Genomic DNA, 24,363 nt, shown 5'->3' on the forward strand with positions numbered 1-24,363 from the left:
GGAGAAAGATCTGGGGAAAGGGAGAGAGAAAGCGGGAGAGGGAGCACCGGTAGCAAGGCGCGGGAGGAGCACCAGGGGGCGCTGCGGCTCCGCGCTCGCGGTGCTTCAGCCGAAGAACGCCTAGGCCGGTGCGAGTTCGCCCTAACTTCCCCTGGTTTCAGCAGCGCCCGGCCCGAGGGGCGCGCGCCAATGCACGCGTGCACGACTGTGTTGGTATTTGCAGACAGGCGCGGCTGTGCACCTGGCGCGGTACATGTATGTGCACTGGCTGAGGACGTGTGCGGACTCCGGATGGCTGTGGGCTCCCCTATTGCGGCCTGCGGATGTGCGCAGAAATACGCGCGTGCCTGTAAGGGTGTGCAGCCCACTGCCCACGTGCACCTAAGTCTTGGTAACAGAACCTGAAGTGGAAAGCCTGGGGTGGTGAGTGGCGGAGCGCTGTACAGTTCACGTCCGTCGGAGAGCTGCTTGGGAGCCAAGCTTCCCCCGCCCCTCCGCCCCACCCCCCCTACGCACGTTCTTTGCCAGCTCCCACGCGTCGGTCCGCTGGGGGAACGTGCCTCGTCTCCGGCATTCTGCATTGCACATGGCACGCGTGAGAGAGTGTGTGTGTACGTATGCGCGCGCGTGTGCATGTGTGTGTGTAGGGCTGCTTGCACTTGAGTGAAAACCGCTTCATGGCCCCTCTGCGCAAGGTGGGGCAGACCCTAAGTTCCCCCCAGGCACGCGGAATTTTCGGGCACACAAGCGAGCGTCCTCACTTCCATGCGCTTAGGGTGTACCCTGCAGGAGAGGTGCGGGGTCTGCTGCGGGTACCCAGTGGAGCAGGTGGGTGCTGAACCCCGCGGGTTCGCAGGGGGCGGGGTCAGCCAACTAGCTTAGAGCGGGAGCAGGGTTGCGGAGTCGCTCTGTAGCCTCCGCATGCCGCGGCTGGCTTGTAGTTTGCTCCCAGTGAGCAGGGGCCGGGGTGTGAGCTTACTTTAAGGGGCAGTGATCCAAGTGGTCCCACTTGGCGGGTGCGGTGGGAGATGTGGGTAGAGTCGGAGATGGAGAGGAAGCTGAATACGAAGATGGATTTAGGGACAGATACGGAGAATTAGCTCGGATTGGAGTTGTGGATAGAGTTGGAGATGGGTCAAGGGACGTGGATGGCTTCAAGGATGGGGAATGGATTCAGTGACTCCAACAGTTCTTGCTGGGGTGCTTTCTATACCTGGCTCCTAGAGCAAGGTGCTGGGTCGGTAAATCCTTCTGTCTAGAACCCTCGCACACCGCGGCCCTGACTCTTCCTCTCCACCTTGCAGGGACCGTAAGTGGCGACTATGGGCAGACTGGGTTATTGGACCCTGCTGGTGCTGCCGGCCCTTCTGGTTTGGCGCGGTACGGCGCAGGGCGCGGCGGCGGAGAAGGGCCCCCCGGCGCTGAACATCGCAGTGCTGCTGGGTCACAGCCACGACGTGACGGAGCGTGAACTGCGAAACCTCTGGGGCCCCGAGCAGGCAGCAGGGCTGCCCCTGGACCTGAACGTGGTAGCACTGCTGATGAACCGCACGGACCCGAAGAGCCTCATCACGCACGTGTGTGACCTCATGTCAGGGGCGCGCATCCACGGCCTGGTGTTTGGGGACGATACCGACCAGGAGGCCGTGGCCCAGATGCTGGATTTTATCTCCTCGCAGACTTTCATCCCCATCCTGGGCATCCACGGGGGCTCATCTATGATCATGGCTGACAAGGTAAGGCTGGGAGGTGATGGGCTGCCAGGACTGGAGCATGTGCCAATCATATGGTGGCCACTGCAGGTCTTCGGGAGCCCCTGACCTCTGTCTTAATCTGAAAGGGGGTTGTGACCACTGACCCTGGTGAGAACCAGGTCCTGCCTCTTCAACCTGGAATTGAATGGAAATGCTTTTTGCCTTGCTTCTGAAAGTTGGGTACTCAGAGACACCGTGGGTGTGCCAGGAAGAACTCAGGAAATGCAAAAGTATGATGGGGTGGTGGAATGCTTGGAGATTTCCAAATAGTGCACAGAGATGAGCTCGGGTGCACGTGAAACAATAAGGCTTATATTCTTGTAATATCAGTTTTACCTGATTGTGTTGTGGAAAATGTGTATTATTTCCCCCTATAGTGATAAGCAACTAAAACTATTTGTAAAGGATCAAATGTGGGAATGTTGTAGAATAAAATGCAAAGTTTTTAGGTAAAGCAGAAAAAGGCAGAGAAATGTCATGTTTCCATAGATCTCTACAATTAGGGGAAATAGGGTGGAAAGTTTGAGAATCCCTGGGCTAGAGGCACACAGGACCGTGTCTCTCCAGGGGAGTGGCCGTGAGTGGGAGAACTGACTGCAGACCCAGAGCATGGAGGGTCTGGTGTTTTCCTACATGTTCCTTGCGAGGAGGAACTGACAGGGGCTCCAAGGCCCTCAGATGGAGGGGTTGGCTCCCAAGGATGGGTTTTGATAAGGTAGTCGGAGGGTGTCAGAATGAAGGAAGGTGTGTCCAGATCTCTTGGCTTAGAGTGAGAGGAAGGGTCTTTCTGTGGACCAGCTGGGAGTGTTTCTGTGGAGAAGAGGGGAGAGAGGTTTGAAGATTTGACTGAGATGTTTTGAGGGCCCATTTTGAGAATTGTACAGAAGTGCAGGTGGGAAAGGCGAAGCAAGGTGAAGAATGAGAAAAAAGGGAAGGGTTGGTGTTGTGGGTGCTCTGTGTCTCTGTCTAAGCCCCGGGAAAGAAATGGAGGGGATCAGGAAGAGAAGGGTGAGTGTACTTGTGTGCCGTGGTCCCCAGACCTGAGACCTTCTTGTAGCATGTTCCTTAGATAGCAGGAGACATCCTAATGGAGCAAGCAGACATTTGTCATAGCACTTTTCTTCTGACACTCTCAAAGCACTTTTACATTCATCAAATCAGATTCTGCTTCTGCCTTAGCAATTCCCACCAGCTCCTTTGGGAACCGTATGAATTCTTTCAGATCTCCTGGGCTGCAGCACATTCAGCCGAAGTACACAACTGATGCAGTATCTTATTAAACATTCATTTTAAATGGTTTGCAGCCTAGCAGAATTCCTATGTGTGGTTGAGTATTTTCCCAGCCATCTCTCAGTTTTGGGGGCTCCATTCTGGGATGAAAAAAAATAGGGAACAGCCATGTCCTGCCACTGATATATGACCATTTCAGAAGTGGCAAGGCCATTAGAGCATCCTGTAACTTTCAGATGAAGAGACTGAGGCATAGAGCAATTAAAGGCTTAGCTAAGACCACCTGGTGTGTGATGGAACTAGATCTCTGGTTTTCTGGTTTCTGATGAAGGCCTGAAGAAGGAGAAGAATAGCATATTGTCCAGCAGCGTTTTGGAGTGTGATTTTGGGATTTAAATATTACCACCAATTCCGTCTCCCTTCTGAAGTTTTGACGGAAGGAGCAACAGCCTCCAAAAAACAGTAGCCAAATTTGAAAGTGAAATTTCTGAATAGACTAGGGCCCAGCACTATCATTGGAGAAATATGGTAAAAAATGAATTGGAGAAGTGACTTGAGGCTTAGGCTGGGCTGGCAGGTGTGGGGCTCAGGCTCTTACCTGACTTAGCCATCTAGCTGTAGGCAAAGAAGTAGGAAAAGAAGTGGACTTATAGTTGAGCATCCCCTTCATATGCAGTGACCCTGTTCATGTCAGGCTCTGACTTACTAGACCAGCAGTTGCTTCTCCCTTGAAGGGGTACTAGGAAGGGAGTTTTGAGAAGTCCAGGGGGTATGGGTGGAAGCATCTTCCCCTCCTGTAGAATGAAACTGCCTTATGGGGATTGGACAAGAGTGTGACCCCATTTAAGAGTAAAGAAGAAAAAGGGAATCAGGAAAGGGCAAGAGGAAGATGAGAAAGGACATTTTCAGAGAGGTCAGGATTAGAGAGGGATTTAAGAGGGATGGAGAGGAGAGGAATGAAAGGGTCCATTGGCTCAAAAATGGTGAAAGGAACTGGATATTCCTCATTATTGTTGGGGCTTTCCAAGTTGGTCTTGATGGCAGGGAATCAAGGAAGTCAGTGGGATAACATTGGGTGTATGTTGGGTCCCATGTGTGGGATGTACAGGTGATGTTGAGAGGAGTTGGGTTAAAGAGTGGTATTTTGAGAAACCTGGTTGTGTTAAAAAAGGAAAGAGATTGTCTGAGATATGAACAGCCCTTCCTTCCATTAGTAACACATTGAGTTGGCTTGTGCCTTTGCCACCTGTTTCTTGCGGAGCTGAATGCTGAGTGCAGTTTGTTTGGCTCTGAAGGAGCATCGTGGGCATTGCCTAAAACTCCATCTTGTTTGGTTGGGTGTGCCAGTGGTGTTATGGCCACAGAATCTGAATCTCCCCAAACCGATAAGACCTCTCTGTCCCCTCTTAAGATGATGCTCATTCGGTAAAGCCCAGAACATACCTGTGTTGTTTGCACCTCTAAATTGGTAACATGATAGTGTCCCTGTGGATTCGAATGACAGTTAATTTGATTATCAGTTAAATGGAGCCTCTCCCCCCAGTTTTCACCTTTTCCTCAGTCTTCTTGACCCTTGAAAAAAAGAGCAAAGCTTTGTAATAATAGAAAATGTGCTAAGTGGCAGATTTCTATGGTTAATTAACAACGGAGATGTTAATTTTTGCCTTTATCACTGGGTGGTCTTGAAATATAATTAATTTAGAGGTGAGATGCTTAATGTAGATAAAGTTCTAATGTTATCTTGGCTTGGCCATTTTGATCCCATTCACATGAAATACACTCTGGTTGTAGTACCAGCCCCTGGTAAATCAAGCACAGATACTAGACCTATACATTTCTGCTGAGTGTCCTCACCTCCTCCTCCCCTTTCCCCTTATTCCTAACTGCTTCATGGGGGAGAAGGTAAGGCTTACATTTTAGCTACGTCTATCCATGTCAGTTACTGTGTGGATTTTGCTTTATATATTATTTCTATACATACCTCATCTCCTCTACTGGAGTGTAAGTTCCTTGAGGACAGATTTTTAAAAAAAGTGAATATGTATATTTGAAATAATGATATTCCTCCAACACAGACAGTTTATAAAAATAATGTCTTTTCATTATAGAGCACTTAGAAAGTATATTAAAGCTTAAGCTTAAAGAAGAAAATAAAAATCTCCCTTTAAATCTTATCACCACGGGTAACCACTGTGGACACTTGGGTCTATTTCCTTTTAAGCTCTGTGTATTTAGTTTTAAATTCAGGATTGTATTGTATGCACATATTGTTTTGTTTATTGTACATGGAATCCTTTGGGCTTTCTTAGAAGATCCAGATTTTTCTTGAATTCTGGAAGAATCTCAGCCATTATCTGTTGGATGTTTCCTCTCTAACATTCTTTCTTTTCCCTGTCTGTGTAGTTTCTCAGTCAATTCTCCATGTATCTTAAACATTTTTTTAAGTTCTCTGTCTGTGATATGTTTGTGCTATGTTTCCTCAATTCTATATTCCAGTTAGACAGCTCTTTTCATTTGTGTCTGGTTTATTATTTTGCCTATCTGTGGAGTTTTAAATTTCAACAATGGTTCGCTTTATTTCTAAGATACATAATGGTCCCTTTTCATACCTTCCTGCTTTTGATTAGTTTTGTTTTATGAAAAACTCTTTTCACTTTGTGGTTATAAATCCCTTCTCTGTGCCTTTGAGGATTTAAAAAATACTTATTATGAAGTCCTTCTCTGACTGCTCTAGCATCTTCGCTTCTTCCGGTGTGAAATCTTCCATTTTGTAGAGTCTGATCATTGGATATCCTCATATGTTCTCTAATTTTTGTTTGTGAACTTATTTTCAAGGCAGTTTTATGGCTTCTTCTGCCCAGTATCTGTAAGCATGTGTGCTTGTAAACCAGAGCTCCTGTCAACAGCTCAGCTCAGAGCTCTCTTTCTGCTCTATATACTCTGTGATGCAGGCTTAGGTCCTCGTCTCATGTAGGTGATTTTATTTTGGCCCCGTGCATACAGGGGCATCCTTGTGGCTGTGACTTGTGGTGGACGCTGCAGACATTCCATCCTTATTCACAGCTAGCAGCATGGTTCTCTGTCCAGTTCTGCCCCTTCTCCCCTGGGTGGATGTTGGGACCTCTGCCCCCATGGCTCATATCAGACCCATTCCCCCACAGACTTTGATTCCTCCTGAAATTGTAGAGCCTCATCTTCTGATTTCATTTATTTTTAGGGAGTCCCCTCCATTTTTGATCTGTGATTCCCTTATTTTCAAGCAGCACTATATAAATTGTGAAATATCTAAAGATTTATCTATAAATTCTATGCCTTAGGAGTGGAAGAGGGGGGTTACTGAATGTGTTCACTCTGATTTTGACCCAGTTATATTTCACAACCTGCTTTTATTTTTTTCAAACTTGATTATGTATTCTTGGAATTTTCCCTTATCATTAAATAAACTTCTAAAACATGATTTTAAATGGCTGCAGAATGTTCTGTTTATACCACAGTTATTTGAACTGTTCTGTCTTTTTCTACCTTTAGTAAGGTTGATTTATGGTCCACATGTATGTTCTTTTTGGCATCTTGCACTGATCTTGCTTTTTGCATTTGTTTCTTGGTAAATATTTGGTGGTTGAATGAATCAAGTCATTGGTTTCGATGCCAGCTTACTGCAGTTTCTGGAAGAACTTTTACCATGCTGTGGGTCAGGGCTTTCCATGCAGTGTTTGTTCCCAAATGCTGACTGATTTCATAGGTGTGTGCCAAGTCTCCTCTTCTCTCTAGTGGGCAGATAATCACTAGCCATCCTGGGAATTAACAGAAATTGGGGGCTTCCATACGAAAGGCCTGTGTAGCATTGCTGAGTAACAGCTCATCTGCAGGAGGTTGGTGCTCTCGTAACCTGGCAGCTGTGAGTTTGGATGTGAGTGACGGGCCTTCCCATTAAACACAGAAAGCTCATGGAAAGGGGAGACCTGCACATCAGAATGTTGGTGGAGCCCACTCAGCTCCTGCTCTAAAGGCATCAGGTAGTTCCTGGGAGAGTGGGGAGGCGTGTCAGATGCAGTCATCCACTCCTCCTCACAGAAGGCATTGGAGAGCAACAGGCATCACCCCGAGAGGCATGATTACCTTCCCACATGATTACCTTCCCACGTGATTACCTTCGGAGGTCACTGGCAATCACTTGAACCCTTGATAGATGTGGTCTGGTGGGGTTGGAGGGTTCATCTTCTCTTTGGTAGCCTCAGATGGAAAGTGCTTCTCTAGGTAGAGCGAGGGGAAGTAAGAGAGAGAAAATGAGAGAGAGAGGGTCTCAGGTTTGTAATAGGGTGTTGGTGGCTTCTGATAAGGCCATCATGAAAAGGAACAGTTATAATGTTAACTAGTGTGTTTGGTTTGTTCTGCACTCCCCCTTAATTATTTAAATTTGAATTAGTTGCCAGCATTTTAAAGTGAGGTGATATCACATTTTTTAAAAAATCCAAATTTCATGCCTCTTTGGAAAAATCAGAAGGCCTGGTAACATTGGGCTTACTTCTCCCCACGGTAATAGTTTGCTGGAGATGAATAGCATCCCTCCCTCCTTCGATGGGGCTGGTGCTCATCCTTTCTTCAGGCTCCAACTTGCCCACTTCACTCATTTGTGTTACGGACTTGGTTCTGAAGGCGCTGGGGTTTGAGACCCCTGATGTTGGTGAAGAAAGTAGGTGGTCTTTGTTAAGAGGGCCTTTCCCGATCATTCTTGTTCTCTCCCAGGACTGCTCCTTGGGAGGTGGCAAATTTGGGGTGTGCACGCGGCCGTGCCGCTACTTTCTCGGCCACCATCACTGACCTACTGTAGCATTTTGTCCTTTTTGGCCACAGGCCTTAAACCCTTCTCAACACGGTCCTCTAGGAAGCCACTATCAACCAACTCAAGTCAGAAGACCCCAGAATACCTTGGACAACAAATCTGACAACCTAAATTCTGTTTCCAAACAGCAGTGTGACCTTGAGAAAGGCTCTTCAGCTTTCTCTACCTCAACTTCTCCTTCTGTGAAATGAGAGTTTAGGGAGATATTATCTCTAAGCCTCTTTCTAGCTCTGAAAATTTTATCACCTTCAAGAAAAGACTGGGAAGAAACACACCAAAATGTGAGCCGTAGTTATCTTTGAGGGGTAGATTCATGGCTGTTTTCATCTTTTAAAAAATGGCAACATAGCATGGTTAATATTATAAGTTGGACCTTGAGTTAGAATGTCTGGGTTTAAATTCAGGTGCCGGGTGCTCATGGGGAAGTTCCTTAATGTCTCTGAGCCTCAGTGTCTTCATCTTTAAAATGGGGACAATAATAGTACCTGCTTCTTAGAGTTGTGGGATTTAAATGAGATACTGGATATAAAATATGTAGCTTAGTGCTTGACTCATAATAAATAATTACTATAGGAATGCTACTGTTACTGTGTGGTTTTTGTCTTTCTCCAAAGTACATGTACTTTTTAATAACCAGAAGGGTTATTATAATAAAATGATAATAATATCATATTATCATATATTATATATTATAATAATATTATAACAGCCTGAAGGGTGATGTGGTGATGTGAGGGTATTCCCTGCAAGAAACTGGGAATGAATCTCATAGAACTCTTAGAAGTGGAGAGTCCAACATGAAATGATTCATATTTTCTTAACTGGGACAACCAGAAGCTTTTTTTGAGTTCTTAAGACTTGCTATGAGCTTTATCCTGGCAAACGGAAGACTAAGTGTGGCCAGTGTGAAAGTGACTGTGAGAGGAGACCGTCTCAGTGACCTTTACCGTTAAGTAACTACACCAGTTGGAACACATGTTTGCACTGGGCTTAGGGCTTTAGGGTGTGGACATATATAGTTTCTCATTTTCTCTCTGCCAAGGATTTAGTGGCTCTGAGATAGCCTGAGGACCCTGGCAGCCCCAAAGATTTTTGATTAAAGAATCCTTGTGATCTTATTCTTTTGCTCTTATTTTGTTATCCTTTCAAGGTAATGATTGCAAATCCAGTTGGTTTAGGGAAGGGGCTTAGATTCAAGAGGGCAATAGATTTTGATGTTAATAATCTGATTGCTGGGCTTCCCTGGTGGTGCAGTGGTTGAGAGTCCGCCTGCCGATGCAGGGGACGCGGGTTCGTGCCCCCCCGGGAAGATCCCACATGCCGCGGAGCAGCTGGGCCCGTGAGCCGTGGCCGCTTGAGCCTGCGCGTCCAGAAGCCTGTGCTCCGCAACGGGAGAGGCCACAACAGCGAGAGGCCCGCGTACCGCAAAATAAATAAATAAAAGTTAAAAAAAAAAAAAAAAAAAATCTGATTGCCTTAATTGAAATGATTAAGATGTTGGATGATGGAATTAAAATTCAAAACTGTCTTTCCAGAATGAAATGTTGAACCCATACTACAGACTGCACTGAAGGGTTTAAGAAGGATGTACATTCTTACAGGAAGGGGGAGATGTGACTTTCCAACTCACTTGAGATTGATTTTTGTAAGGGTCATGAACCGGTGGACTGCCTGCTGAATGTGGCTCATAGATGCATTAGTATTTTATTTCACCAGCATAGTACTTTAAAATGCTTGAATTTTAATGTCTTTGGAAGAGGTATGCATTTTCAAGTTCCCTACAGCCCTCCTTGCTCCCTGTTATCTCACATCTAGCCAGATTCACATATTTATGTTAACTGCATGGTCTCTGCAAGCATTTGAAACTGTGATCCTCAGTTACAGGGTTTTTGTTTAGTTGCTCATTTGTTTTGCATTGACCCAATGCTCAGGAGATCCCAAGGAGTGATAGGGCTCTTAAAAAAGTAAAGGCCACATCTCCAGAAATATAATGTTCAAATCCAAAGAGGTAATATTTCCATTATACCTTTTCTGTTGTTAGGAGTGCCTTCTGTTCCAAGTCGCAGAATATTTGACTAATGCTGGCTTAAACTATTAAGACATTTAGTTTTATTGTTTAACAAGGAGCCCCAGGTCTAGTTTAGTATCGCAATAACCCATCAAGGGCTCCGGTCCTCTCCATTCTACTACTTTGCCTTCCTCAGCTGCTGGTTCATCTTGGTCACAAGATGGCTGCTTCTGTTCCAGCCATCACATCTTCACATACCAGCATTCATAAAAGGAAGAAAAGAGAGAGAAAAGAAGCTTTCTTCTAGGCCCTCAATCCTTTGAGCAGAGCAGACTTCCTCTTACATTTCATTGGCCAGAACTGGGTCATGTGCCACCCCTTGAACATCACTGATAGAGATTAATAATAAAGATTCTTCTCTAAGAATGGATAATTGCCACTGGAGCAAAATTTGCTTCTGTTAGCAGAGGTGTAGGAGCTGTGGCTAACCTGGTACACCAGATGCTGTCTCCAGCAACACTAACACCATTATCTCTAGACTTGACTTAGTTCTTGGGGGTAATATTTGATGATGAATGTTGAAAAACTTCAGTGTGCCCAGAGGAAGAGCCTCCAGGGTTTTGTAGTGTCTAAATAACATATGATAAGAGTCTCAGAAGAAATATTTAGGAAAGTTCAGCCTGCAAAAGAGAAATCTCAGAGAGGACGTGAGAGATGTGCTCAAATACCCCATGGGCTGTTACAAGGGGTATTACAACCCCTTTACAAATTAAGAAGGTTAAGTCTTAATTTTTAAAAATTTTTCTGTTCTGGGGAAAGAACTGATTCCAGAGGATGAAATTATAAGGTTGTTATGAAGAATAAGCTTTGGCAATTAGGTCTCTAATAGAAGACTGTGATGTTTCATAGAATAATGTATCTGTTGGACCTGACTGAGCCGAGAATGACTGCCCATCTGTCAGGAGCAGGATAGAGAGTCAGACTCACATTGGCGAGATTGGATTGGGCCACCTCTTAAAATCCCCAAATCCTGCTACTTCAGGGCCTTGGATTTGGCTGAAAACCAACATCTTCACTTTCTGTAAGTGTGTGAGTAATTCAGTATAAATGTGCCCGGCATGGGGGAGGAATTTATGATCCCTGCATCATCACCTCAAATCCCCGAAGGACTTTACATCATCCTGAAGGGTAGACCATATCTGAAAAGCAGAAAACCTATGTATATATCAACACACACACATATATAAATATAAACATAAGTAGGTCAGCTGGCGTCATATTTACTAGTGGAAATGTGTTTGGCTAAGAAGCACATCTCAGAAGACGATGTTTAGAATAATTGCCAATGATCTTGAAAAGGGAAGTTTTTGCAGTTGCATTCAGTTAGTCATAATTATTTATTAAAGTATATTCATGTTTTTGCACCTGTTACTGTGGTAATACTTTTGTACCCTAAAGAGATAGCCAGACCTCTCTCTGATTTTTCAGTTGGGTAATTATCCTTTTTTTGTCTGTTGTGCTCCCCTGTGTTTTGAACATTTGCTTATGGCTGAAATTGCTCTGGGTACTATTCCATTGTTTATCCGCTTTTTCTGTTTTCCTCTCACATCTCCCAAGGAAGAAACACAACCCCCAATTCTTTCCAAATGCTTTGCCTTTCTGTTCAAATTTTACAACTTTCCATGAGATGGAAATGGATATGTTTTCTTTCTAATTGTTCATTTATTAGAAACAGGTACTCACGTGAAGAGTAAAAAAAATTCCAAATAATACAATGCATCATTCACAGAAAGAATATTTGCTTAATGAATGCACGGCAGATCCTCAGTTGCCCTATTCTCTCTATGGAGGTGACCATGTTACCAATTCAAAGAGGAAAAATGTTAATTGGAATGGTAGTTTGTTTCCCTTCGTACTTTTTTGCTGAAGTTGGTATGGTACAAGGATCCTTTCCTCTTTTAAATCTCACTGACTTGAAAGAGGTTAGTCACTTTAAATTGGTCCCTAACTGTGCCTACTTTTCCCAAGCAAAATAAAAACTCACGCTCAAAGCTAGGCCTACCTACTCACCCAAGGAATTTAAGATAATGTGGAGTGATTTTGGTGGGGGGGTGGTGTCATGATCACTTTATAGGCTAATGAGAGTTATGGGCCCTCCTCAGAGGAATGCATATTCAAGAGCATGTGTTCAATATTATGTGCAATTTCAGGGGCACACAGACCCTCAGGGCACAGAAACCCATTCATAAGCTCCTTGGAATTGATTTACTTACTGGTTTATGAATATGTTCATGCTTCAAACATTTTTTGAGCCTGTTAACCTGGGCCCAAATGTTCTGTAGATAATATCTGTGATCACATTATTTGCTTCGATGTATTAATAACTCAGAATCTAGTTGGAGGAGACTTGCAGTTAAATCCCAGAGTGATGCACTGATGATTGGGACAGTTCGGCAGCTGTGAGAATATATAGAAGAGTACCTCATTCAGAGGTCTGAGGGTGGGGGGTTTGTCAGGGAAGATGTCCTAGAGGGCTGTGATCTAGAGTCAAAGTCAACAGCTATCGATCCAGGAGAGGCTGTGACCCACGTGCCTGCCCTGCAGGTCATCATCCAGCGGGCAGAGGATGAGCCATGGAGTGGAGGAGGACGCTTCCCTCCTCGTAACGTGTCTTTCAAGGCTGCCAGGCTCCAGTGATGCTTTGACAACTCCTGAATTCTCTTCTGGACAGCAGTTTTCACAATCAAAACATTGAGCTTTTTGCCGATTTCTATTCTGTTGTCACAAACGGCGGAATGTCTCCTGCTTTATCTTGTCTCTTCCACATTAGGAAATTCTTGCCAGGAAGAGTGAGTGGCATTTGAAATCCATATTGTTTTGTATGGTCTATAGTCTTAGGGCTGAAGGAAAAAAGACCCCTTGTTTTCCAAGTGAATTGTAAAGCTATTTGTGGGGCTGAGGAAATGTAGTGTTGGTTGATGAGTGAACAGAGCCAGAACTATGGGAAGACCGTGTGAGCTGTAGAAAATGATATGATTGGTGTGGCTCTAGTGCCAGTCGATGGGCATGGCTTCCACCAACGGGATTTTGAAAATGGCAGGCTTTGGTGAAGACCCAAGCTTTAAGGTCAAATTGCACTTTAGTCAATTGCTGTTGGTTTTCGCCTTGGGTAGTTGGTACTCGTTTATTTTTTTCTCCTTACTCTTCTTTTTTTTTTTTTTTTTAAATTGAAGCATAATTGACATAACATTATGTTAGTTTCAGGTGAACAATGTAATGATTTGATATTTGTATATATTGCAAAATGAGCACCACAATAAGTCCAGTTAACATTTGTCCCCACACATGGTTACAAACTGTTTTTCTTTTTTTCTTGTAAAGCTGTTTGCCTGAGGTGTTGTTTTTAATAGCAACAAACATGAAGAAATCTAAATTATCAAATAAATCGATGTGTCCATAGAATAGAAAGTGTAGCAGATAAAAATGCTTACAAATAATTTGTTATGCTAATTACATACTAATTACATGATACAGTGTTAAGTAAATTAAAAGCTATGTATGAAGTTATATAATTAATATGTATATTTTATATGTGTGTTTGTATATAAAATATAGAAAAAAAGACCAGAAGGGTATATATCAAAGTATTAATAGCAGCTGTTTGTGGATGATGAGGATGTGGATGTGATGATCAAAGGTGATTTTTATTTTCTTTATACTTCTCTGAATCTCACAAATCCTATAACATGTGCATTTATTAGATTACTTTTATATTAGCTGTGGTTATTTTTTTAAACAGTCCTTTACTGCTAATTGGTTTCCAGAAAGATTGAACCACTGACATTTCCAGTAGCTATGGTAAAGTATCTCTGTCACCTAACTCTGGCCAGCACTTGAAACAAAAATTTTTCTAGTTGGCTCTGTGAAAATGTTATCTTATTGTTTTAATTTGCATGTCTTTTATGACACCTGCTGTGAAATATATTTAATTTAGTCACGTCACATTTTTATGCTCCCTAGGTGCTGCACATCTTAACCTCTTTGATGTTTCTCATTGTGTAAATGGAAAGCCTCAGAAAATGATGGATTCCAATATAAAGTACAGTGAAATAATTTGAATTTCTAAAAAATAATAAATATTTTGAAGGCTGGCAGGGAGTTCTATGATTATTCATTCTTAGTCACCAGGCATTGCTCAACCGGTGTGTCTGTATCAATGTTGTTTCAAGAATTGCTTTAAAATGTAAAATTTCCCAGCAGAAAATCATTTTGTGGGACTTGACTGTTAAGATTTGCCAGGAGGTGAGGTACAGAACTATGTCCTAGTTGGCTGGAGATGTGATCATGTCACAGACTTTGTGGTGCACGGTGGGGATGTGAAGCCACGGTTTGTTCTTTTCTCTAGAAAAGTGAAGGCAGAGTAAGGATGTGACAGTAAGTGCCCTGCAGTCTGAAAGGGATATTGCATGGGTGGCAGGGAATAGATGTTCTCTGTTTCGATGGCAGGGGTGGGTGCAGTGAAATGAATTTTAAAGTACGAGGGATTTAGGGTTGATGTTAACAGGTGTGGAGGATCTTCAAAGTACTTAACCAGTGGTACAGCATGATCATTCTTGTGAACTGGATGTTTGCATCCCTCCAAAATTCCTACGTTGAAACGTAGCCCCCAGTGTATTAGGAGGTGTGGCCTTTGGGAGGTGATTAGGTCATAAGGGTGGAGCCCTCATGAATGGGATTAGCACCCTTATAAAAGAAACCCCAGAGAGCTCCCTAACCCCCTTCTGCCATGTGAGGGCACAATGAGAAGAGTTATGTCTGTGAATGAAGAAGCAGGTCCTCACTAGACTCTGAATCTGCTGGTGCCTTGATCTTGGACTTCCAGCCTCCAGAACTGTGAGAAAGAAATATCTGTTTAGAAGCCACCCAGTCTCTGCTATTTTGTTATAGCAGCCTGAATGGATTAGGACAGTCAGTAACGAATCACAGCAGACTCCTCCTTCATAATGTCCTGGAGCTCTTGTTGTGCCAGGCGTTAGTCCTCTAGTGACTGATTATGAGAAGGTTGGGGGGGTGCGGTTCCTGAGGGAGGGGCTGAGTAGCAGAGGGACTTGAAGGCCCTGAAGTCTGTGGCAGTCAGAACCCAGGCATTTCAGTATGTTAATAACCATCTCGGTTGTACCCGTATGTATCAGCTTGATATCACACTAGAGTAGTAGTGAGATCTCTTATGTCTTTTATGCCAAAGCGTGTGCAGTGGTTTTCCAGGACAGGAAAGAGGATGGCTGTCTCCTCTGCCGTATGTCAAGCCATGCCCTGAAATGGGGAGGTGGGGCTGAAAACATTTCGAAGTTCCCTTTCTTGAAATATGGATAGAAATGTGCTTTCTTCTACTTCCACCTCTGAGCCCAGTGCTCTTCCCTTCTCTCCTGTGAGTTAATTGTCCACCTGTACTCCACAAGCATGCCTCCCTCCCATGATAAGAGGCAGGCATGGGAGCTGAAGCCAGCTTTGCGTCCGGCGCCCACCTCCCACCCCCTTGCTCCTTGTCTTCCAGGGCAAGACCTCCCCAAGCAACTCCTGTTTTCATTGGCGTTAAATGAAAGGATCTGTTTCAGTCTCTGGTTTTGGGGTGTGATGTGGTTGCTTGCAGAAACACAAAAATAAACTTGTAACCTACTGGAAATAATCCAAGCATAAATGAGCTTTGTTAAAGATCAACTTTCAAAAGATGGCCACGGATGTGCCTTAGTGGGATCGTGTACTTGATTTGTGTAGAGTCTGTGGCATTCCTCCCTCCTCTAGAATGGGAAATTCTCCTTCCCCATCCTGGTGCGTAGAGGTTTTCAAATCCTAATGTTTTCCAGGGAAATGAGGCATTTCTCTGGCTTCATCTGAGGGTAGGAGGAACCTGGGATATTTTGGAGTTTATTTTGTGAGAGTGTTATGGGCTCAGTTGTGTCCCCCTAAAAACTAACCCCCGGTACCTCAGAATGTGACTGTATTTGGTGATGGGGTGTTTAAAGAGGTAAGTAAGGTACAATGAGGTCATATTTAGGTTAAAATGGGTTCTAATATAATGTGAGTTGTGTTGTTATGAGAAGAGATTAGGACACAGGCATGCACAGAGGAAAGACCGTATAAAGACACAGGGAGAAGACGGCCGTCTGCAAGGCAAGGAGAGAGGCCTCAGAAGAAACCAACCCTGCTGACACTTTGATCTCAGCCTTGTAGCCTCCAGAACTGTGAGAAGATAAATTTCTCTTGTTTAAGCCACCTAAGTCTATGCCACTTTGTTATGGCAGGCCTAGCAAACCAATACAGAGAGGTTGGGTGGTACTTCAAGCTTAATTCCAAGCCTCCTTAGTGCTCTAATTCTACTCCCGTACTGGGAGGGAGTTAAGATGCTCCAGCTCAGAGCCCAGACCCCCATCTTCTCTAAGACTGACTTTGTTCTTCTCATTGTAAGGTTTCTGTCCTGGCAGCGGGGCTCCTACATTGAGGAACTGAGTCCTTGTCTTGGGATCCTTCCTAGAACACTTCTAGGATGTCAGTGCTTCCTAAATAGTTTTATTCCAATAGCCTTAGGGAGTATGGCACACAGAACAGCGGTCCCCCAAAGATGTCCTAATCTCTGGAAACTGTGAATACATTACCTTTTATGGCAAAAGGCACTTTGCAAATATGATTAAGTTAAGGATCCTCAAGTGGGGATATTCTTCTGGATTATCTGGTGGGTCCAGTGTAATTACAAGGATTCTTATACGAGGGAGATTTGGGTGAGAGTCAGATGAGATAGGATGACAGAAGCAGAGATTGGAGTGATTTCCTTTGAAGGTGGAGGCAGGGGCCATGAGCCAAGGAACGCAGGCAGCCTTAAGCAGCTGGGAAAGGCCAGCGGACAGATCCTTCTCTAGAGCCTCCAGAAGGAACACAGTCCTACTGACACCTTGATTTTATTTTTATATTTTTTTCCTTTTAACATCTTTATTGGAGTATAATTGCTTTACAATGGTGTGTTAGTTTCTGTTGTATAGCACAGTAAATCAGCTATACATATACATATATCCCCATATCTCCTCCCTTTTGTGTCTCTCTCCCACCCTCCCTATCACACCCCTCTAATGTAGTCACAAAGCACCGAGCTGATCTCCCTGTGCTATGCGGCTGCTTCCCACTAGCTATCTGTTTTACATTTGGTAGTGTGTATATGTCCATGCCACTCTCTCACTTCATCCCAGCTTACCCTTCCCCCTCCCCATGTCCTCAGGTCCGTTCTCTACATCTGCGTCTCTATTCCTGTCCTGCCCCTAGGTTCTTCAGAACCTTTTTTTTTTTTTTTTTAGATTCCATATATATGTGTTAGCATATAGTATTTGTTTTTCTCTTTCTGACTTAACTTCACTCTGTATGACAGACTCTAGGTGCATCCACCTCACTACAAATAACTCAATTTCGTTTCTTCTAATGGCTGAGTAATATTCCATTGTATATATGTGCCACATCTTCTTTATCCATTCATCTGTCGATGGACACTTAGGTTGCTTCCATGTCTTGGCTATTGTAAATAGAGCTGCAGTGAACATTGTGGTATGTGACTCTTTCTGAATTATGGTTTTCTCAGGGTATATGCCCAGTAGTGGGATTGCTGGGTCATATGGTAGTTCTATTTTTAGTTTTTTAAGGAACCTCCATACCATTCTCCATAGTGGCTGTATCAGTTTACATTCCCACCAACAGTGCAAGAGGGTTCCCTTTCCTCCACACCGTCTCCAGCATTTATTATTTGTAGATTTTTTGATGATGGCCATTCTGACTGACACCTTGATTTTAGTCCAGTGAGACCCATTTCAGGCTTTGGACCTCTAGAGCTGTAAGAGAACAAATTTGTGTTGCTTCAAGCCACTAAGTTTGTGGTAATTTTTTCCAGCAGCCTTAGGAAACCAATACAGGGGAAAGTCTGGTAAACATACCCTGGAGGGCAGGCTGTGCCCCAAATGCCTTCTCTCTGTGCTTTGTCGTAGAAATTCATGGGGATTATGCAGCCCATCTCATAATGTAACTATGATGGTATTAAAGCCAAAATAATTGTAAAGTGACTTGTCAGATAGATGTGTCAATTTTTCCCTTCACCAAGGAGTCATGAGAAAGTGATGCTCTAGGAAGTTCTACTGTATTTATTCTCTCGGTGTGTGTACTGCTGGGCCATGCATCCCTCTGTTGGAGAATCCTGCAAGAGTATGTGCTTTGAATCCAGACAGCTCGAAACCTGGCTCCTCAGCTTACTAGCTCGGTGTCCTTGGGCAAGTCACTTAACTATCCTAAGCCTCAACTTCCTTATCTATAAAATACATGAATAGTAATACCAATCTTGCAAGGTTGTTGTGAAGATCAGTAATTACCTGTGAAAAGTGTATAGCACCTTGCTTGGCACATAAAGTAGAACCTGCTATGCTAACAGTAATATATCCAACATATTAACACTTCACATCCTCACAACAGCACGATGAAGTAGGTGTCATTATCATCCCCATTTTACAGATGAAGGAATTGAGGCCCAGAGAACTTAAGGTGTGTGTCTGAACGCACACAGGTGGTAAGTGGTAGAGCCAGGATTTGAACCCAGTTCTAGTTTGGCTCTCGGGCAGAGTTTCTCAGCCTCGGCACTACTGATGTGGTGGCTGGAGTATGTGTGTGGGGCGGCTGTTCTGTGCATTGTAGGCTGTTTAGCAGCATCCCTGGCCTCTCCCACTAGATTCTGGTAGTAGAATCCTGCAGCCCCAGTTGTGACAAACCAAAATGTCTCCAGACCTGCTAAATGTTCCCTGGATGAGAACCCTGGTTCTGGGTTTTGAGGTCTGCTCACTGTGCAATACCATCTACACAGTAGGTGCTTAACAAGTGAAGTCTTCATTACACTTTGGGCCCCATGTTTCACAAAACCTTCGAAGCTCTAAGTAGACAAGTGTCAGTTGATGTTCCTGCCTCTTTATCTAGCCAGCATCCAGTGGAATCTGTCCTCCTATTTGGGGGTTGGTGTCAAGCCCCAGCAGAACTTTGTGTGCAAGGATGTTAATACTTTTCCATTGGCTTCACTGGCAGCTGAGGAGTGCTGCGGCAGACTGAGTAAGGGCACTAAGCAGGTTGCAAAAGGCACAGACGCTTGTGCACATAGGCGCTTAATACTCTTGAGAGGGATGATTCATGTAGCTCACACATGGCCTCATGGGGAGTTGTCTGAACAATTAATGTGCCTCTGCCAGATTCTTCACGAGCAGAGTTTCCCCATTGCTCTTGGACCTGGATGGGAAAAAAGAGTTAAGAAATTCAGGATACTTGGGGAAGAGAAAAGAGGAAGAACGAATTAATAATGAGCTCTCTGGTAATTTGAGCATTTCTCCAAAATACACTGAGATCAACTTTTATCTCGTAAACGAATCTATTAAGTTTTGTGGTTGATTTGGGTTAGGGTAATTGGTTGAAAGAATTCATTAGGGCAGCCAAAATCTATGGTTCAGTTTAATGTAGGAAAGGTTCTGTTCCCTGACCATACCTCTGCCTCTAAGTAGTGGTATCAAAAATACAAATTGTCAGCCACACAGCCATGACATGAGATCTAGATCATCCATGTTGTAGCATGTATCAGTACTTTATTCCCTTTTATGTCTGAAATATATTCCACTGTGGATAAACACACTTTGTTTAGCTATTCATCATTTGATGGACATTTGCGTTGTTTTCACCTTTTGACTATTATGAATAGTGCTGTGAGCATTTGTGTATCATTTTTTGTTGTTGAACACCTGTTTTCAATTCTTTCAACCTGTTTTGTTGTTGAACACCTGTATATACCCAACAGATTGCTGGATCACATGGTAATGCTACATTTAACTTATTGAAGATTGACCTTTTTTTTGTTTTTTACTTTTTTTCCTACAGTGCTTTTCTTTACATCTTAAAATAAATTTTAAAAGGAAATGCTGTATCAATACAAAAAATAGAAACCAGTTTCCTCTGCCATAAATAGATGGCAACAGTAAACTAACAAACAAAATCTCTCTCTTACACACACACACACACACACACACACAAATCTTAAAAGAAAAATAAAAAAGAGGAAACACAGAAGTGCTATTAAATATAACTAGGTGCTATTTCCTACTAAGGCTTAACATTTCAAAAGGGCATTAGAAAGTGTAAGAAAGGTGTTGAAGATCTATTAGCACCGAAATGAGACTTTCTCATCAACTAATTGGAACGACTGAAAGAGAATCAGGGTTTTATCCTATGTGCTTTAATGTTGTTTCGAGCCTTGTTTGTGTAAGACAAAACCATCTCTGGTACCACATCTGGTCCTCTGGATCTGTCCATTCCTTAACTACCTGACTCTAGGTGACCACCTCCCTCTCTGTGTCACTGGGTCCCAATCACCTTTCACTTGGACTCTTGACTCCAATCTTCCTGCCCATATGCTCGCTATCAACCACCGCTCACACCACCAAAGGGGAGCTTTGAGCATATTAATCTCCACTCTTGAAGCTTTGGTGTGATACCGCCATTATTTCCAGGGTAAAATTATTTCCAGGGTAAAATTTAAACCCTTAGCCAGGCACCTAAGAATCGCCGCAATCTGCTCCTCATCCCCTTCCCCCTCTTTCTGTCTCCCGTACTGTACTCATCAGGTGAACTCAGAATCTTGCTCTTTCTTCCACATTCCCCCTCGTTGTGACTCTGTCACTGAGTTCTTCCCTCCCTCCTCCACCCTCACCTGTGTTGATCTTCACCTTGGTTGATATACCTCTCAGTGTTCTTAGGAAGATCAAACGTGATAAGCCTAAGGAAACCCTGAAAACTCTGAAAAGAAATACAAATGCAAAACAGGTCATTGCTAGCCCTGCTTTGTCTTAGGTCCTTTAAATTTTGAATGTCAAGGTGCGTTTTCCACTTCTCAGTTTGGAAGCAGTTCCCTTCCTCTGCCTGCTGTGCCCCACAGACAGAATGTCCTCCCATATGACTGAGCTTATTCCTCTCTTTATCCTTGCTGTAGCCATTTCCGTCTCCCCCCAGCCCCCACCCAGTGCCTGGTATATGTGGTTTGAAAGAGCAAATCTGTGTCCACCGGCCCGAGAGGCTGTGTTGCCAGCGTAGACGAGGAGTGGGAAAGCTGTAGCTGCACTGGCTCCAACAAATATACTTTCTTTCCTTATTTTTCTTCCCTTATTAGTTGCGTCTTTGAATATTCTTCGTCTAATAAGAAGTGACAGTTTAATCGTTTGGGTTTTTAAAATTTATATTCTGCTACACAGCTGACCACACGTGATAAGGCAGGCAGCTCAGCCTTGTGGTGTGACCCCCTCCCTCTTGCTCTTTGCATCAGAAGATTTGGGTGGAGCCATGAAACAGTTAATTATAAGTGACAAGAGTGTTGAAAATCACTGTAAGGCACAGGAACTTCCCTGAGGGGAAAGGAGACAGGTGTGTGTGTGCAGGAACAGAAAGCAGACAGTTCTCCCGGCCTCAAGGCTACACCATCCCTTTTATTGTTCAGGGTCCCTCTGCCACTTACAACGGATTTTCTGCATGATTATTCAGTCTTTTGACATCTTTTGAGCCTTTGGAAAGATGGTACCTTAGACACCCAACATAATAATCGTTGACGGCATCAAAGTCGCATTATTGAACAAAATAATCGACAGAGACCATAGAAGGGATGTATGTAACTCAAGCCATTAAGCAGATGTGGAAGATGAGGCTCAGAGAGGTTCAAGGACTTGCTGAGGGCACCCTCCTTCCTGACTCCCTGTTAATGGGTCTCCTGGTCCATCAGATGGTGCTGTTGAAAGGACCAGCAAGGACATCCTTTTTCTGTGATGGGGGATCCTCAGTGCAAACTTGTCACACCACATTGCCTTCAGATGAAATGTAAAACTACTGGCCATACAAACCCTCTTACCCTGGTTTCTGATCTCTGGCCACCTCTCTAACCTCCAGCCTCCATTCACTGCCCCCTTTTCAATTTCCTCTAGTCCTGCATTTCCCAGAGAGAGTTCCAAGGAATATTAGTCCCAGGAGGTGTTCCCTCCAGAGAAGAGTTTGAGCCAAAACAAGTTTAGAAGATGTTGAACATTAGGAAACCCTCGGATATTTACAACACATGTTATCCCATTCAAGGCTTTGAGAAGTCCTGCCCTGTAGACCTCTTTTAAAATGTGTTTAAATTGTTTCCTAAACCAGTTCAATCACAAAACTCCCCTTTTGTTTTTTATACAATGCTTGTCCTTGTTGGCTTGATAAAATGTAATGATAATAGTGCTCCAGTTGTTTCAATACACCTGGCTTCTTGCCCGTGCTGTGGCCCTGCCTTGCTCTGGAACCCTTCAAAACTCATCTCAGAAGTCATCCCTCTGGGAGAACTTGCACCACTGCCCTCCGTGGGATTAGGTGCCTTTCCTGTGCTTTTGCAGCTTCAGCATTCTGAAGCTAAGGATATTTTTGTTGAGAATAGGAATGATTCTTACCTATTTCCATTTGTGTGTTCGTTGAGTCATTCCATAAATATGTACTGTGCCTCCTGTGTCCTTTTGAAGGGGATCCTGGGTGAATAGAATAAGCCCTTGCCCTCAGAGAGCTTACATTCAAGAGGATGGGGACAAAACATGAACTTGTGACACATATGTAATGTTAGATTGTGGTAAGCGCTAAGATAAAAGCAGGGTAAAGAGGCTGAGAGTGACAGGAGCTGCCCTTCAGCATAGGGTTTTCAGAAAAGCTGCATCAACTAGGATGGGTTAGGTTATGCTGCATCTTAATGGCTTATAACAATGGGGGCTTATTTCTCATTCATGCAACATACCCATCCAAGGGTCAACTCGGAGCTCTGTTCCACATCCCTCCACTTGGAGACCCAGATGGACAGGGCCTGTGACACATGGAGTGTGGCTGATTGTCATGGGTGGGAGAGACGGGGTGTGATGAGTCAGGTACTAGTGAGTCAGGATTGTCATGGGTGGGAGAGACGGGGTGTGATGAGTCAGGTACTACTCGTAGAGGCTTCAGCACACATTTGATTGGCTACAAGTAACTCAAGGGGAGAGGAAGGTGCTCTCCTGCCTTGTGCCTGGAAAGAGGGGAACTGGAGTGGCTGATGGACAGCATTAATGAATACACAGAACCCCTCTCTGATACAAGGACATGTGAGCAGACACCTTAATGAGAGAGGAAAGGAGCCATGTGGATATGGGGGAGGGGCACTTGGGGTGGAGGAAACAGCATGTGCAAAGACCCTTCAGCACTCAGCACAGGGTTTCACATCCAGTAGGTAACCAGGTGGTGTTCGTTGAATGTACATGTTGAATTCCAGGACATTGTGCATTTGTGAGGTCTTTCTATTCCAGTTGCCGAAGTGGCAGATTTAGGCAAGTGTACCTTTGTAGGAACAGAACATATCTAACCAGCCCAAATAAGGGTTGTTTGATATTGGAGTCTCTCAATTAAAGGACTTAGAGTCAGTTTACTGAACTTATCTCTGGCTACATGATTTATTTTGACCTGTCCTTTGATTGAGGGCTTTTCCCTCAAGGATCTTATGTTCCAGCCACAGAACAAGATAGAAACAAGTAAGTCACTCTAACCATATAATGTTTATAAAATTCATATGAAGAGGAAAACAAGTGTTTACCCCGGTGTGTACCTCATGGCTTTATCATACTTGAAATGACTTTATCACTGTCCTGATTCCCTGGTACACTCCAAGAAGGCAGGGGCAGGTCTATCTACTTTACTGAGTCTCCCCAGCACCTAAAATAGTGCCTGACAAGTGATGGATGGCCAGTACATCCAATACTTGTGGACTGGTTGACCAAGGAAAGGGAAGGCTGCGCATCTTTTAGACTTTGGCTGTGGAGAGAGTGCTGACTTCAGTGCAATTGCCTGCCAAGAAGATGAAGTGGATTTAACTAGAGGAAGAGTGAGTTTATCTGATAAAGGCAGTGGTGAACTGAACACCCAGCCAAGAAGGATGATACGGTAGAGAACAGTTTGCTGAGACCACAGGGAAATGAATCAGAGTGAGTGCTGTTGGGGAGGAAGAACAGGCTTGATGGATGAGAAAGATTTCAGTTGTAGAGCTGGGAGAAAGATTGCCACATGGGATCCATGGTGTTTAACCATAATTATGTCCATATTAAATGCTAACTTTCACAAAAATAAGCAATTTGCCTGGGCTTATCCATCCAGAGAGAACAGCATGAATAAAGATGTAGGCAGCCAAGTACACGGTGTGTATGGGGAACCATATGTAGATGCTGTGGTTGGGCCGTGGGGTGTTTGCATTTTAACCCTAACTCTTCTTGACTTCGATGCTAATTTGGGGCAAATGGAAATGGCACCAGCCATGTTCTTGGATCTGCCAGGTGTCTTGGTTTTCCGGTAACGGCTTGCTTAGTCCTGTGGTCTTCCCTGCTCACACCACCATTGTATCAGCTTTCCTGGTGGCCACTGCCGGGGACAAGATGTTTGAGATGGGCTGACTC

The 24,363-nt window shown here is 44.0% G+C and overlaps 1 protein-coding gene across 1 annotated transcript in view; it reads left to right on the plus strand.

Moving 5' to 3' along the window:
* GRIN2A (glutamate ionotropic receptor NMDA type subunit 2A) overlaps positions 1-24,363 on the plus strand; it is a 378,152-nt gene that overhangs the window by 1,122 nt on the left and 352,667 nt on the right. The window contains exon 3 of the mRNA XM_007462837.1: positions 1,305-1,736. Within this exon, the coding sequence (XP_007462899.1) occupies positions 1,323-1,736 (414 nt within the window). The 5' untranslated portion in view covers positions 1,305-1,322. The remainder of the gene's footprint in view (positions 1-1,304; positions 1,737-24,363) is intronic.

Source organism: Lipotes vexillifer, unplaced genomic scaffold (genome assembly GCF_000442215.2).
Source record: "Lipotes vexillifer unplaced genomic scaffold, Lipotes_vexillifer_v1.1 scaffold306, whole genome shotgun sequence".
Taxonomy (NCBI): domain Eukaryota; kingdom Metazoa; phylum Chordata; class Mammalia; order Artiodactyla; family Lipotidae; genus Lipotes; species Lipotes vexillifer.